This window comes from Elephas maximus, chromosome 2 (assembly GCF_024166365.1).
Source record: "Elephas maximus indicus isolate mEleMax1 chromosome 2, mEleMax1 primary haplotype, whole genome shotgun sequence".
Taxonomy (NCBI): Eukaryota; Metazoa; Chordata; class Mammalia; order Proboscidea; family Elephantidae; genus Elephas; species Elephas maximus.
Window position 1 is genome coordinate 6858022 of NC_064820.1, and position 15250 is coordinate 6873271.

General features: G+C 40.8%; 1 protein-coding gene across 2 annotated transcripts in view; it reads right to left on the bottom strand.

Annotated features, from left to right (window-relative positions):
• ICE1 (interactor of little elongation complex ELL subunit 1) overlaps nucleotides 1–15250 on the bottom strand; it is an 85266-nt gene that overhangs the window by 64925 nt on the left and 5091 nt on the right. Inside the window, exons 2-5 of one of the 2 annotated variants that reach the window (XM_049860912.1) lie at nucleotides 5499–5557; nucleotides 2597–5083; nucleotides 1458–1569; nucleotides 33–109 (exon numbers count right to left, since the gene is read on the bottom strand). In XM_049860912.1, coding sequence (XP_049716869.1) covers nucleotides 33–109; nucleotides 1458–1535 — 155 coding nt within the window. In that variant the 5' untranslated portion in view covers nucleotides 1536–1569; nucleotides 2597–5083; nucleotides 5499–5557. Of the gene's footprint in view, nucleotides 1–32; nucleotides 110–1457; nucleotides 2572–2596; nucleotides 5084–5498; nucleotides 5558–15250 lie in introns of those variants that run through there. The other variant, XM_049860921.1, reaches the window with a different exon arrangement.

Consider the following 15250-nt stretch of genomic DNA (forward strand, 5'->3'; position numbering starts at 1 on the left):
CCAATTTCCACAGCCATTTTAAAAATACTTACTGAGCATCACTTTTCAAGCATTCTTCTTTTACACGAGCATATTCCTGATGAGTTTCCTGATATAACTTAAGAGAGCTCTAGAAAAGGAAAGGTTATTATACAATCAGAGTTAGGTGAAATTCAGTGCTGTTTAAACAAGTTTCTCTGCATAGTTAAAACATGTAATAAAGAATTTCTATACAAATAGAAAAATAAGTCACTGTTAAAATATCTGACACCTCACATAGGAACATGTCAGTACTAAAAAAGCACGATTTGAAGAGGATGGAAGCGCAGACACTCTCACGTAAAGAGCCCTGAGAACAGGTCGTGGAGCCAAGAACCAATCCAGCTTGGCCATCCCTGTCTCACGCAAACCACGCAGCTTTACGGGCTTCCTGTTTTCTATCTCTAACAGCCACGATTCTAAGATTCCCAAAAAGAGTAAAGCACAATTTATTCAGAAAATTAAGTTATGGGATTTAAACAAATGTCTGTCTTACTGCAGTTTGTGTGACAAGGAGAGTTTGAAGCGAAAATGTATCAGCTTTTTCCTGTTTGAAGTAGGCACCTTCCACCCGATGCTTCGCCTTAGCACAGCATCACCGAGAAGATCAAACACATCACCAACCGGGTAAAGGAAACCAACTTCTCGTCTCAACACTCACCTATAAGAACATTTTTGAAGGGCTCTCGTTTTAGGTATCTCTCACTGATAATGAGAAACCACGAGGAGCCAAGCATTCATAATTACTAAAGAATATTAAAAACAAGGAACACAGCTGGCAGGGTTATTGAGGTAAAAGTGTACAGACACTGCCTAGAATGAACACTGACTCACCAGTGTATGAATTCTAAGAGCAGGTTACTTAAAGGCCGTCTTAACTCACACCCTTCTGGCAAGGCAAGTGGCCCAAGTGAGAGGCCCTGAGGGTTTCACTCACCACTGCTCTGCCCACGGCTAGAACTGTACCTGCAGAATAAATATTTTCTTTCTCCTCTTGATCTCACCTGCCCCCCCCACACATACACGTACACAGACACACACACACTCACAAGCACACACTCACAAGGATTTCTCCACCTTTAAGTGTGAATCTTTGCATATAGCTCTATGCTTATGGCAAGAAAAACATGAAAAAACAAAGGGTTGACAATGAGGACACCCAGAACCACAAGAACTCAGCTACGAGGTTCCTGTAGTGAGCCTCTCCAAAAGCTAAGCAGATGACACAGTATTGCCGGACTCCTAACCGCTGTGACGACTAAATGCTCAATCTTCTGGTGCTGGGTACAGGAACACACCTGGAGACGGCTGAGTAGGGTTTATTTCTTTTGTTAAAACACAGAGCTTCTCCTTGTCCCAGTTATAGTGAATAAAGCAGATCCTATTTACTGAACATAAACCTTTGTTAAAAAAAAAAAAAAAAAAACAGCTTTAGGTACCTTTTTCTCTTCTAGCTCTGCTTTTAAAGACCCCAGCTCTTCCTGACATTTCTGCAGGGGAGAAATCTTTTGGAGCATCTGTTCCACTTGATGATGCAGGGTGCTATTCTCTCTGAAAAGGGACGATGCGTTAACGTTATGATGGGAAAGCACACAGAGCAAATGACCACGTACAGCGTTAACATTACGAAAGGAAAGCACACAGAGCGAATGATCCAGTACAGCGTCCCGGTGATGACGTTACGATAGGAAAGCACACAGAGCGAATGACCAAGTACAGCGTCCCGGTGATGACGTTACGATAGGAAAGCACACAGAGCGAATGACCACGTACAGCGTTAACATTACGATAGGAAAGCACACAGAGCGAATGATCCAGTACAGCGTTAACATTACGAAAGGAAAGCACACAGAGCGAATGATCCAGTACAGTGTCCCGGTGATGTTCGCTTACGTTCTAACTGACAAAATCAAAGAATGAAAAAAAACTTTCCCTTTATAAACCCATTTCCTCTATCAACACAACACGATCTTCAAATTGCTTTTTATTTCTGTGGCATTACAGTCTGTATTTTAGTAAAAGTGTACAAAAAAGCATCTTGAGAAGCAATTACAGGCGATTCCAAATTGGCTAGAGAATATATTAAAGAATGATTTGCCAACAACCTGGTTCTTCCAATCATGAACTCATCCCCGCTTATTCAAATTAAATAATAGCCATTTTGTACTCTCAGATTACGTTCTACCTTCTGCTAACTGATGCATGTAATCAGAGAATGAAACATTACTAAAATTTTAAGTAGGTTTATTTATAAAATTGTTTAAAATAACACACGATAAACCACCACATGAAACAGCCCAATTCACATACACGATAACAACATGATATCACTATGCTTATCTGAATGGCGATGTGATCAGTAAGTTAATTAAAGACCTTAGTAATGAATTCACTTGGCCAATCTGACAGTAAGGAAAATGCAAAGTTTCTTCTATGAGTATCAAAGCAGCATTCTCTATTATAATCTCATGAGGCATTTTGTTTTAATCTGTTAAAAAAAAACCTCATCTGATAAATGTCTACATAAATCAACTACTCAAGCAAGTGCTGTTATTAACTGTTAAAATAGGTGGCTTACCTTCTTGCAAACTGCAGCTGTAAAACTTGTTAAAGAAAACTCTGGAAATTTTACCTACTGATACTTGTCTGGAGATGACCCTCACTTTAAAGTACTGTAATCATCTATACGTTCAGTGTACAGACAGACATGATCGTAAACCCTGGAAACAGTGCTCCAGGCTCCATTTACAACACAGTCATTAGACCTTTTATTGAGTCATTCCCCTTGACCACCACATCTACCAAAAGCCAACACACCTATTCCTTCAAGCTTAAAAAAAGCCCTCAGTTTAAACATATTGTTGATTAGCATTAAATTAAATGGATAAGGAAAAGCAATATAAAACAAATGGAAAATATGCTGCTTCATATTATATATTTATTGGACTCCTTCAACAACCTATCATTCAATTCTCAAATAGTCCAGGGAAAATTTTCAACAAACAAGAGTTATGGGCTCACTAAAACCATACATAACTATAAAGAGTGATGAGAAAAGAAATGCTGGGAGACCATAAATTCGAGATAATCCTTCATTTTTACAATTTACGTGACTGACATAATTTATACAATTTGAAAACCTCATTTCCTATCTCATGCTCCCAGTAAGATGTTCTAACATAGCCCCAATAATACCTTCAGGTTTCTTGTCCTATGAATTCTTATCATGATATACTTGTATATATATGTGTAAGTATATCTCCTGTGATATACGGACATCACATCATAGTAAATGTGTATAAAAAACATCCAGGCCCTCCTCTATTAGAATGTAAGCTTCTTAAGGTCAAGGTCTGTGTTTTAAACACCCTAATTTACAACAGGCTTTACAAGATAAAAACTTCAATAAACACCTGATGAAATAATATACACTCTCTACCCTTCAGAAAGAGGTGCTTAATAATAAATGGTCAGAATTACACACAAAAAAGTAAAGAGCTAAAATAAAAATACTAATTATCACAGTGCAGGTACTGAAGAACCAGCTTCCCCACCTTGATAAAAAGGAGAAAACTGACTATTTTAGCAGTAAAAGGAGCAAAGTGCTGCATACTTGAGATTCAACAAGTAAGACACGTGGTGCAAATGCCAAAAGTGTTAACAATCAGAGTAGCTATGGCCAAAGCCAGTATCACATCACAGAATGAACTTCTGAAATTCAAGAATAATCAAAAATTTTTATCAATTTAACTATTTTAGTAATTAAAAAAAAAAAAACTGTGGCCAAATTTTAAGAGAGTAAAACAATAATTTCCTTGCTAGATTATATCCATACTTACCTTAAAAAAACTGGCACCATTTCTTCTGAAAGGATACAATGAACACATTCTTAATACTGGAATTAACTGCTCATTAATTTCCCTAATTATTTAAATGTAGTTGTAATAATTGATTTCGTAGTAAAACTAACAGCTTTCACAATCATCAATTAAATCAATTATTCTTACAAGAATATACAATTTAATTATAAAGTTAAATGGATCGATAGCTCAACATATAAAGCAAGTGAGATTTTCAGTGACCTGTATTTTTAAAAGAAAAAATCTACATACTAAAATTAAATCTAAATGGCATGCTTTGACTTCATTATCTACTACTCTCACACCACAAATTAGATTTGATGGTAACAACATGAACAAATAATAAGTGATGATATATAAGTTCAGGGATGCCAGAAATTACATGGAATTGGCCTTAGGTTACTGCAAAGTTAAACTGCAGAATCTGACCCAATCATGAAGCCAAGGCTGAACTTCGGTAAATCCCTAAAGTTTATAGGTGTTTTATTTTAATGGAAGAATTTTTATATTTTCATGCAATAAATTTATTTCAGAGTAAGGATTATCATGACAAGACAGTAAAGCATCGATGATGTACATTTTTTTTTTTTTAACCCATCAAGAAAATATTTAACCGCAGGCCAACTACATTGCAAGTGCTCGCTCAACGGTGACTCTAAGCCAGAGAACTGTCTGGTGAGAGCCCAAGAATGTCTTGTGAACATAAAACTACACTGTTTCTATGTGACTTTGGATACACACATAATTTCTTTACAAATCACAAGAACAATTATTAAAAGTCAATCTCCCAACTTCTGAATAATGTCACTACAGTGCCCTTCTTGCAGAAACCCCAAAGTAACACGCAGACAGTATCACACTCAGCTTCACATCATTCCTGCACCTCAACAACCTGTCATTACAGGTGAGAAAAGCCGATCCATGAAAAAGCTTGAGACTAAGAAAAACAATCAATGACAAAAGGAAAATGACGAATGCTGGTCTCCTTATTTTAGAATTCATCATATTTATTGAAAAAGTAAAAGAACCAGCTGTTCCTTGTTCTTATAAGAATTGCTCCCTACTTATACAAATATCACACTCCAAAAGGTAGCTACAGAAAAAAAATCCCCTCACATCTAAGAAACTATAAATAATAAATTCAAAAAACAAAGCCAGTAAAAAGGATATCATCACATTTCTTCTGATATTCTGTTAACAGATTACTGTAACAAAAAAAGAATTAGGTGACTTTGCTAATCTAGAAAATATACGATGTTAAAAACATGTTTCAAAACATACAAGACACACTCTCTTCTTAGGTTTCCAGCAACAAATGTAACAAATATATTCTATGTCAGTAGGCTGGGCTCATAAGTAGTTTTATTCTAATCAGCACCATGGAGGCACCCAGAAGAGAAACTGGAGGTCTCATTTCAGCCCTACCAAAAACCCAAACCAAACCCGTTGCCACCAAGTCAATTTCCACTCACAGTGACCCCACAAGTCAGAACAGAACTGCCCCATAAGGTTTCCAGGGAGTGCCTGGTGGATTCGAACAGCTGACCTTTTGGTTAACAGCCATAGCTCTTAACCACTATGCCACCAGGGTTTCCACAAGAGACACGAAAAAATACTTACTCTGTATTAATAATCTTTTGCTTCAAGGTAATTAATGCATCAACATATTCATTTAAATTCTGGAAAAGAAAAAAACTGCAGTCAGCTATTTCTGCTATTTATGTATCTATAACATATAATTACCTTATGTAACTTATTTATAATAAAACACAGTCATACTGTTTAATGCATTACATAAATATGTTGTTGTTGTTAGAAGCTGTTGAATCGGTACCGACCGTACAACAGAAGGAAACGCTGCCCAATCCTGTGCCATCCTCACATTCTTGCTATGTTTGAGTCCATCGTTGCAGCCACTGTGTCAATGCTTCTCACTGAGGGTCTTCCTCCTTCTCACTGACCCTCTAACTTTACCAAGCATCATGTCCTTTTCCAGGGACTGGTCCCTCCTGATAACGAGTCCAAAGTACCGGTGGCATAGCTTCCAGCATCACAGCAGCACGCAAGCCACCACAGTGCAACAAACTGACAGATGAGTGGTGGTATATAAACCCCAAAACAAAAAACTTGCTGTTGAGTCAATTCTGACTCATAGCAACCCTATAGAACAGAGTAGTACTGCCCCATAGGGTTTCCAAGGAGCAGCTGGTGGATCTGAACTGCCAGCCTTTTGGTTAGCAGAGACAGCTCTTAACCACTGCTTCACCAGGGATCCACAGGACTATGTAAACAGAGACAGATTACCCAATAAGCAAGGTATGCACAGACTTAACTGTGTTTACTTACTAATCTGTAGTGCACAATTTCATCTGTTTTTCACGTCAACAATGTCGTGAAACCCACGGGAAACTGTACACTAAAAGGTTAGTAAGTAAACATAATTAAGCCCGTGCAGACCTTGCTTACTGTAAGCCGGTGTATACTGTGCTTCCTGGTTAATCAGCCCTGTGGGTAAATGTAGTTTTTACTCTGTATACACGCACGCACCAGCTCTCGCTCTCTAAAACTCTGAGTGACAGCACCTCCAACAGCAGGGAGCTGGAAAGATGCTTAGTTAACTATCACCATAATGTTTGCCTTGCATTGTTTCTGAAATGATTTAAGACTACTCGGAGACACACAAATCATAACAAAATAGGAAATTAATAAACGTAACATGGAGGTAGGAATAAACCCAGTACCGTCGAGTCGATTCCGACTCATAGCGACCCTATAGGACAGAGTAGAACTGCCCCACGGTTTCCAAGGAGCACCTGGTGGATTCATACTGCTGACCCTTTGGTTGGCAGCTGTAGTGCTTAACCACTACACCACCAGGGTTTCCAGGAGGTAAGAACAGGAATGCTAAAACGGGGCCTCGATTACTCAGTTAAGCACTTCTACTAGCTGAAAGGTTGGCAGTTTGAACCCACCCGGAGGTGCCTCAAGGGACATGCCTGGTGATTTGCTCCTGAAAGGTCACGGCCTGGAAAACCCTATGGAGCAGTTCCACTCTGCACACATGGGGTCATGATGAGTCGGAATCAACTGACAGCAACTAACAACAAAGTGTTACACTTAAGGGACCAACTACAAATTTGACTCTAAATAACTAACAATTTGAAAGAGAAAACATTGTTAATTACACTATTCAAATGTTCCTAAGATTTCAAAACAAGCTGATTTTTTTCCCTTTAATTGGCTTCTTTGCTTTAACGTCTCCTTTTTTCATCAATAAGCACTTTCGAATGCATCTCTAACAAATGAGAACTTTAAAAAAAAAAAAAAACATAACCTCAACAGCCTTTTCACAATCAATGATAATTAAAATCTCCCACACTGTGCTCAACTGTTACTGACGATCCGGAATTTTTTTTTTTAACGTATATAATCCAAGTGACTTTGAAAAGTAATTTTTCCTTTATGGCAATATTTGCATCTTCTCTGCAGTGGGTTTTTTTTTTTTTTTCCTGCAGTTGTACATGTACTTTACCTGTTAAAACAAAAACCCCACACATTCAAGTACATAAAGTAAAAGTATAGGCCCTCTTGTAATCGCCTCACCAATAACTAAAAAAAAATGAAACCCGTTGCCAGCGAGTCAATTCTGACTCACAGTGACCCTACAGGACAGAGCAGACCTGCCCCGCAGGGTTTCCAAGGGGCGGCTGGTGGGTCTGAACGGCCGACTTTGGTTAGTAGTCAAGCTCTTAATCACTGAGTATATTCTTTCAGAATTGTTACTGCATATGTACATTCATTTAGATGCACTCAAATTTTAACAATTTTATGTTGAAAGATATTGTTTTCCAGGTCTTTATTAACAGCTTGTAAGAAGTTTCCTTGTCTATTCCCTTGGAATTTTCCTTAGCATGAAGTCCAACGAGCGGTGGTGTGGACCAGGGAATGTACTCATATGTTCAATGACGCCACACGCTAGCAGTTAAGATTCTCACCCACAGCTTGTGTGTCTCAGCTTCCAGCAGCCTCACCAAGGCTCAGACACACAAGCTGTGGGTGACCACTAACTGATAACAGCCCTGGTGGCACAGTGGTTAAGAGCTTGGCTGCTAACCAAAAGGTCTGCAGTTCGAATCCACCAGCTGTCCTTGGAAACCCTATGAGAAAATTCTACTCTGTACTATAGGGTCGTCATGAGTCGAAACAGACTCAATGGCAACAGGTTTAGTGGGGTTTTTTGGTTCTCTTTTGGTCACCCTTGATAATATTAGAGCAACATTTTTCATTTACAATTCGTTATTAGTGAGACTGAGGAATCTCCCTCATCTCTTCTGGCCATTCATATTTTTCTCCTTAATTAAAAGCTGATTAATGCCATTTACACAGCTATGTTAATTTATTTCGCTGTCAAAATTTTATACTTCTATATGGCACTGGAAACCACAAAGTTAAACAGTAGCCAAAAAATGAGTCTTGAAGGAATCATTTATAAAATACGTAAGACAAAGTATCCATAGTTTATAAGCAACTCTTATAAACCAATCATAAGAAGACAAGTATACCAGCGGGGATGAGAAGTCTTTAAGGCTTCAAACTGTCGACCAAAAAATAAAATAAAAAAAAAGTTCACCTTTTTGGAATAAAAAAAATGCAAGTTAAAATAACAAGGATGAACTAGACTACAAAATTTTACAAACTGGTTAAGTAGGATAAAGAAAGCCCTTATTTTAGATGGTAGCATCTGAAGCACATTTTGGCACAAATAAAATGAAAACCATAGAGGATAATTTTGTCTATTTCTATTCCTCATGCCCCTAATTTCCTCTACGCAAGTTTTCTATACATCTTGTTAGATTTTATTCCACGGAAACTTTTGTCTCTATTACTAATGTGAATTTTTTTTTTTTTTTAATTCTTTTGGGTATGCAGGAATATTACTGATTTGTGTTTGTTGGTCTTGATTCCAGCAAACTTACATTACGGCAAAGTCACTTATGAACAGAGATACAGAAAAGCTAAATAAACTACTTGCAAGATAAACCCAACAGTGTTAAATAATGTATCTGCAGATTTTCTGGGATTTTCTATGTAAATACTTACATCGCCCACCTATTACAATGGTTTTATCCTTTCTTTACTAATGCTTAAAATACACTTCGTTTATTTGCTTTTGAATTGGCTCAGTACAATGTTGACTAACAGGAGTAAAAACAGGCATCCTTGTCTTAAATTAGAATTAATCTGAAATGCTCTGCTCTACGTTTCTGGTTGACACCTTTTATTCACGTTATGATACATCTATATATAGTTGGCAAATACGTTTTATAATATTACATTTTACCAAAATTCTGCGCCTGTTTTGTTTAAATGTTATTTGTTTCTCCTTTAACGTATTAATGCAATGAATTATAGTAAGATTTTCTAATGTTGAGCAGCCTTGTATTCCTGGGATAAAAGCAACTGAATACTATGTAATCTTCCACTTATTTAGTCAACACCCTGCTGGATTCAATCCCCTAATACTCTGTTTACATTTTTTCCTCTGCTCATGAGTGATATGTGTCTATATTTTCTTGTACTGCCCTTGCCTGGCTTTGTTAACAAAGTTATGCACAGCACATAAAATAAGTTTGATAGCTATCCCTCTTTCTGGTTTCCAGAGTAGTTCAAAAAGTGTAAGGAAGAGGTGAACCTGAATAGCTCACATGCATTGACAAGCAAGACCACAATCCATACTGCAAATTGCAACATGAGACTAAGATACCCCTGCCTCAGTTCAGCTGCTCCTGTGGAGAGCACTGCCAGCAATGAGCACTAATTGTGCCCAGAGCCACGGTCAGTGCCTCCATGGGCTGGATGGTATTTAATTACCACAACTCTGAAGTAGGCTCAGTTATCTCCTCCATTTCACAGATGAGGAAACTGAGATGTGGAGAGGTTAAATGACCCACTCAAAGGGGCACAGCCCACTGACGGCAGTGGCAGGTGTGTCCCTGTGCCCTTCATCATTGTGCCTCACTGCCCGTTTTCCACCCAGACTGAGACGCAGCGATGGTTAGAGGGCAGCAACAGAGAACGCGAGCAACAATTCCTGGGTAGAGAGGGTTGTCGCTGTTGTTTGCCGCTCTCACATGGATTCCATCTCAGGGCAGCCCCATGCGTGCAGAGCAGAACTGCTCCATAAGGTTTTCAAGGCTGTGACCTGTCAGAATCAGATGCTGGTTCTATCTGCCGAGGCACCTCTGGGTGGGACCGGACTGCCAATCTTTGGCCTAGCAGTCCAGCACTTAACCTTTTGTGCCATCCATTTATCCACGCCTTTGAATTGTGGTGTTGGCGAAGAATATTGTATATACCACGCACTGCCAGAAGAACGAACAAATCTGTCTTGGAAGAAGTACAACCAGGATGCTCCTCAGAAGCAAGGACGGTGAGACCATGTCTTACATACTTTGGAGATGTTGTCAGGAGGGATCTGTCCCTGGAAAAGGACATCGTGCTTGGTAAAGCAAGGGGTCAGTGACAAAGAGGAAGAACCCAATGAGATGGACTGACAAAGTGGCTGTAACAACAGTCTCAAGCATAACGACTGTGAGGATGGTGCAGGACCAGGCAGTGTTTCGTACTATTGTACACAGGGTCTCTATGAGTTGGAACCAACTCAACAGCACCTAACAATAATAATGAAAGTCCTTTAAAGAATATATACAGGGAAAACAATTAAAGGGTTGTCTCTTGGAAAGGGGAGATGGGTGGGTCTAGGAGCTGCTGGTTATCTTAACACACCTTGTGTAGCTAGCTGTCTCTTTAAACTATGTTCATATGTTCATATAGCCCCCACCAAAAAAAAAAAAAAACCCACTGACATCAAATCTATTCTGACTCACAGCAACCCTACTGGACAGAGCAGAACTTCCCAATAGGGCTTCCAAGGTTGTAAATGTTTACAAAAGCAGACTGCCTCATTTTTCTCTCAGGGATCGGCTGGTAGATTCAAACCCCCAAGCTTTTGGTTAGCAGCCATGGCTCTTTAACCACTGCGCCATCAGGGCTCCTGTACATACGTAACCAGTAAAGATAAAAACATCACAAAACAAGCCACAGCATTATACAGGGAAACTAATCACAGACCAAGGAAGACGATTTCTTGATTTTCCTATGGTGTGCTCTAGTCCATAGCTAACACTTTTTTCCTAAGGTCTGGTTGCATGTTGAGTGCTGTGTAGTTGGCTCTGACTCACGGCAACCCCGTGAAACAGAGTAGAGCTTCACCATAGGGTTGTCTCAGCTGTAATCTTTAGGGAAGCAGATCGCTAAGTCTTTCTGCTGCAAAGCACGCTCGGTGGGTTTGAACCACTAACCTTTCGGTTAGCAGCCAAATGCTTAACCATTGCACCACCAGGGCTCCATACCGGAAAATACCCAAACCTGTTGCCATCGAGTCAATTCTGTCTCATAGCAAATCTACAGGACAGAGTAGAACTGCCCCACAGAGTTTCCAAGGAGCCTCTTGGTGGATTCGATTTGCCATCCTTTTTGTTAGCAGCGGTAGCACTTAACCACTATGCCACCAGGGTTTCCCCTGTGTAACCAGCCCCCCATAAAAACCCTGGCACTGAGTGTCTCACAAACTTCCCTGGTAGACAACACGTCACATGTCTCAGCTCACTGCCGGAGGAACTAAGCACATCCCGTATGACTCCACTGGAAGAAAACTCTGGAAGCTTGTGCCTGGTTTCCTCACCATGTGCCTTTTCCCCCTGCAGGCTCTACATCGTTTTCTTTCTCTGTATATCAGTCACAGCCAGGAGTTCAGCTCAGGTGGCAGCCTTGAGTGCTCCTCGCAGACTACTGAGCCAGGGGGTGGTCTTGGGGTTCCAACACAACCTGACAGCCAACAATGTCTGTGTACCTGGTGAAATGATCCCTGGGAGGCAAAACTACCTGGGTGAGAACGACTGATAATAAAGGGTCTCACTGCTGAAGAATATACTCAAAACATGTAAAATAGAAACACTGTAAAGAATCTTGAGATGCTGGGTTTGAGTGGAGATGAATACAGGGTTGTGTATAATATGTAAGTTATCATGATACATAATATATGCGTACAACCAAAAAAAAAACCTATTGCCATCAAGTGGATTCCGACTCGTTATAGCCCTGTAGGACAGAGTAGAATAAGCCCACAGGGTTTCCCAGAAGCAGCTGCTAGATTCAAACTGCTAGCCTTCTGGTTAGCAGCTGAGCTCTTAACCACTCTACCACCAGGGCTCTGTAAATACGTAACAGCATATATTTTATATTATTATATGATATATAGTATCCTTTGCTATTATCTTATATTACCCGTAGAACATTACACGCACATACACTGATAAATACGGATTAGTTATGTACATATGCACGCAAAAACTGTCTCTCTGTCCCATAAGAGCACCTGAACGCAATGACACCATGGGGGCAATGAGCCTATCTAGGGCTAAATTTTAGTTTCTAGAAGCCATCCTCTAAGCTCCTGAGGTAAGTGACAGGCTTGAAGGTGGGGCAGGAAAAGCATAAAAGGAGCCTGGTGGCTGTATTATGCCAGAGAGTAAGGAACGGCTGACGAGAACATGTCAAAAGGGCAGAGAAGTTGCGTGAAAGAGCATCCACTGGCCAAATCAAGGACGATTTGAGCACCAAAAGGTGCAACAGTAGTAACAAATCACAACCAGGAGTCTGCAAGCCCATGCTCATGTGTATGTATGAAGAATGAATGCATAAACGAGATGGGAAGAAGCTCTTCCTTAAGGCAGAATGCCAACTAATAAATGTGGAGGGAATAACAGAAATAGAAAATCACAATTTGGCAGTCAGCATAATCCACTGCCACGGAGTCGATCCTGACTCATGGTGCGTGTTACAGAACTGAGGATTTTCTTGGTTGTAATCCTTCCAGAAGCAGATCACCAGGCCTTTCTTCCATGGTGTTGCTGGGTGGTTCCAAGAACCAACATTTCAATTAGTAGCCAAGCGCAAACAGTTTGTGCCACCCAGGGACCTTAACCAGCTGCTGCTGAGTGGATTTCAACTCATGGTGTCCCCATGTATGCAAAGCAGAACTGTGCTCCATAGGGTTTTCAAGGCCCTGACTTCTTGGAAGCAGATCACCTGGCTTATCTCCCAAGGTACCTCTGGGTACATTTGTACTGCGAAGCTGTCAGTTAGTAGTCAACAGTTTGCACCAAACCAGGACGCAGCAATCGTCATAACAGAGGTGAATGCAGGGGGAGCTGTCAATGATGCCAAGGCTCATGCGTGGATACTCAGAGTATCTTACCATGAAATACAGTTCAATCAATTATAAAGGAATTGGTTAATAAGGTGATGTGACAAGTCTCACATCACCAGAGGAGGGAACCACCAACACCGTGTGCCTCTGTGTGCCAGGTGAGGGTCATCCTACGGAATGCAGGAACACGAAAGATGGGGAGAGACCACATGACGGAGGCTGAAGAGACAGGACGATGAAATGCACACATATTCCTGATAGGACCTTGAACCAGTAAGGAAAAAGACAGCAAACTGTATAAACAAAATCTGAAGGGGCCTGGGGCCTGGACGGTACTGTTGTACCAATGCCGGTGAGTTGACGTGGAGGCTGTGGGCTAGTTATGATGAGGACTATTGATATCCGGGGGGATAAAGCATATGCGTGTGTACACCGGTAATGAAGCAAAGGCCAGGACATGTCAACAATCCGTGAATCTGGACTGAGGGAAGACCAGAGCTCTTAGTACTATTCCAGCAACTTTCTTGACATTATCTAAGTTTTTCTAAACATAACTTTTACATATTATTATCAGTAGTCTGAAATTCTTTCTGAACAAGTTATTTTTTAAAGTCACATTAATCACAGTAACTGCTTCGCTGGAGGTGGTGTGGCTCGCTGTTCACCTTGAACCCTCTCTGCTAAGCCACTCCTTCTCATGTTTCCTAACTTTTTACTACCGGCTCTTCCTTAGAAACCCACATCTGTCCTGCTCTCTCCTGGAGCAGTGTGTCTCCTCAGCTGTCATACAGGCCCATCTCTGTTCTCCGGCGTGGTGTGCACTGGGAACTGGACGGCAAGGTGGGAATGCTTCCCTCCCCAGCCACACCCAGGCACACTCGCCCACAGAGAACAAAGTAGGTACCCTCTGGAGTACAGGAAGGCAAACCCCAGTCTCCCCAGCCTACCTTTTGCTTGGTGCTTCCTCTGTAGCAATTCACTTTCTCCCCTCCAAGCCTCGGCAAACAATGTCCCCCCTACCTACAACACTCTCCACAGTTCCCTCCTTTCTAACGGCAAACCATCCTTCAGAACCCAGTATAGATTCCCTTCCTCTATGAAGTCTTACCAGAGGCCACACAAGTCCAGCAGAGTCACCCTTCTAGGTGTCCCCAGATTACACACTGAGTTCCCATCACAGTAATCACCGCATCAGATGTGTTTGCAACCTTAACCAGAACACAGCTCCGTGTCTCTCCTACCGATGACTACGTTCCAAAACTCAGCCGGGCACCATATCCATAACGATGCTCAGTGACTACTGGGTAATAAATAAGTTACAATTTCGTGAACACTCCTTGCAATATAAGCATCTACAAATCAACGTATCTAGGGAAAAAATATGTTTCAAGTTCCAAATGACAAAGTTCAAACCACTGGCAAGTTAGGGAATGTTAAAATAATCCAAAACCCAGAAAAAAGGTAACCAACATCAGAAAGCGTATCACATTCTAATTTCTAATTAATTGCACGATAACCTAGTGCACTACATTCTAGACTGCTGCATCATTTGACACGTGTTAATGTTCTTTCTTCTCCCCAGCTAAGCATGCAAGCATTACGCACTCAAGGGCAGCAGCCTTCCAGCTCTACCATAAGCATCAACGGGAGTCCAGTACATGTTTATGCACTAACAGGCTCAAATCTGTCCGAGGACAGCCAAACACCCAACTGACTGGATCTGTTCTACGAACAGAAGCTAAACGGTACAACCACGTTTCAAGCTCTCATCTGCATGCCCAAGAGAATACAATTGTTTACTCTGCAGTGAAGCTTGTAGAAAAGAAGGCCCTCCACCAGAATAAAGTGACCGCTGACTTCTGTCAGCTTGACTTAAAACCACCAGCTTAAGGCTCCTTTAACTGTACTTTAATTATCGCCACTGCAGGACTGACAGCTGTTTGTATGACTACCAAAGGTCGGCAATCCACACAGGCATTGAGACTAGATCACTGCGTGATAACCACTGTACACAGTGAGGATAAGAAAACACAGATGAGGTGACCTGTGAGACTTAAAGATCCACAAAATGCAGGCAATTGCCACACCTCTGAATCAAGGT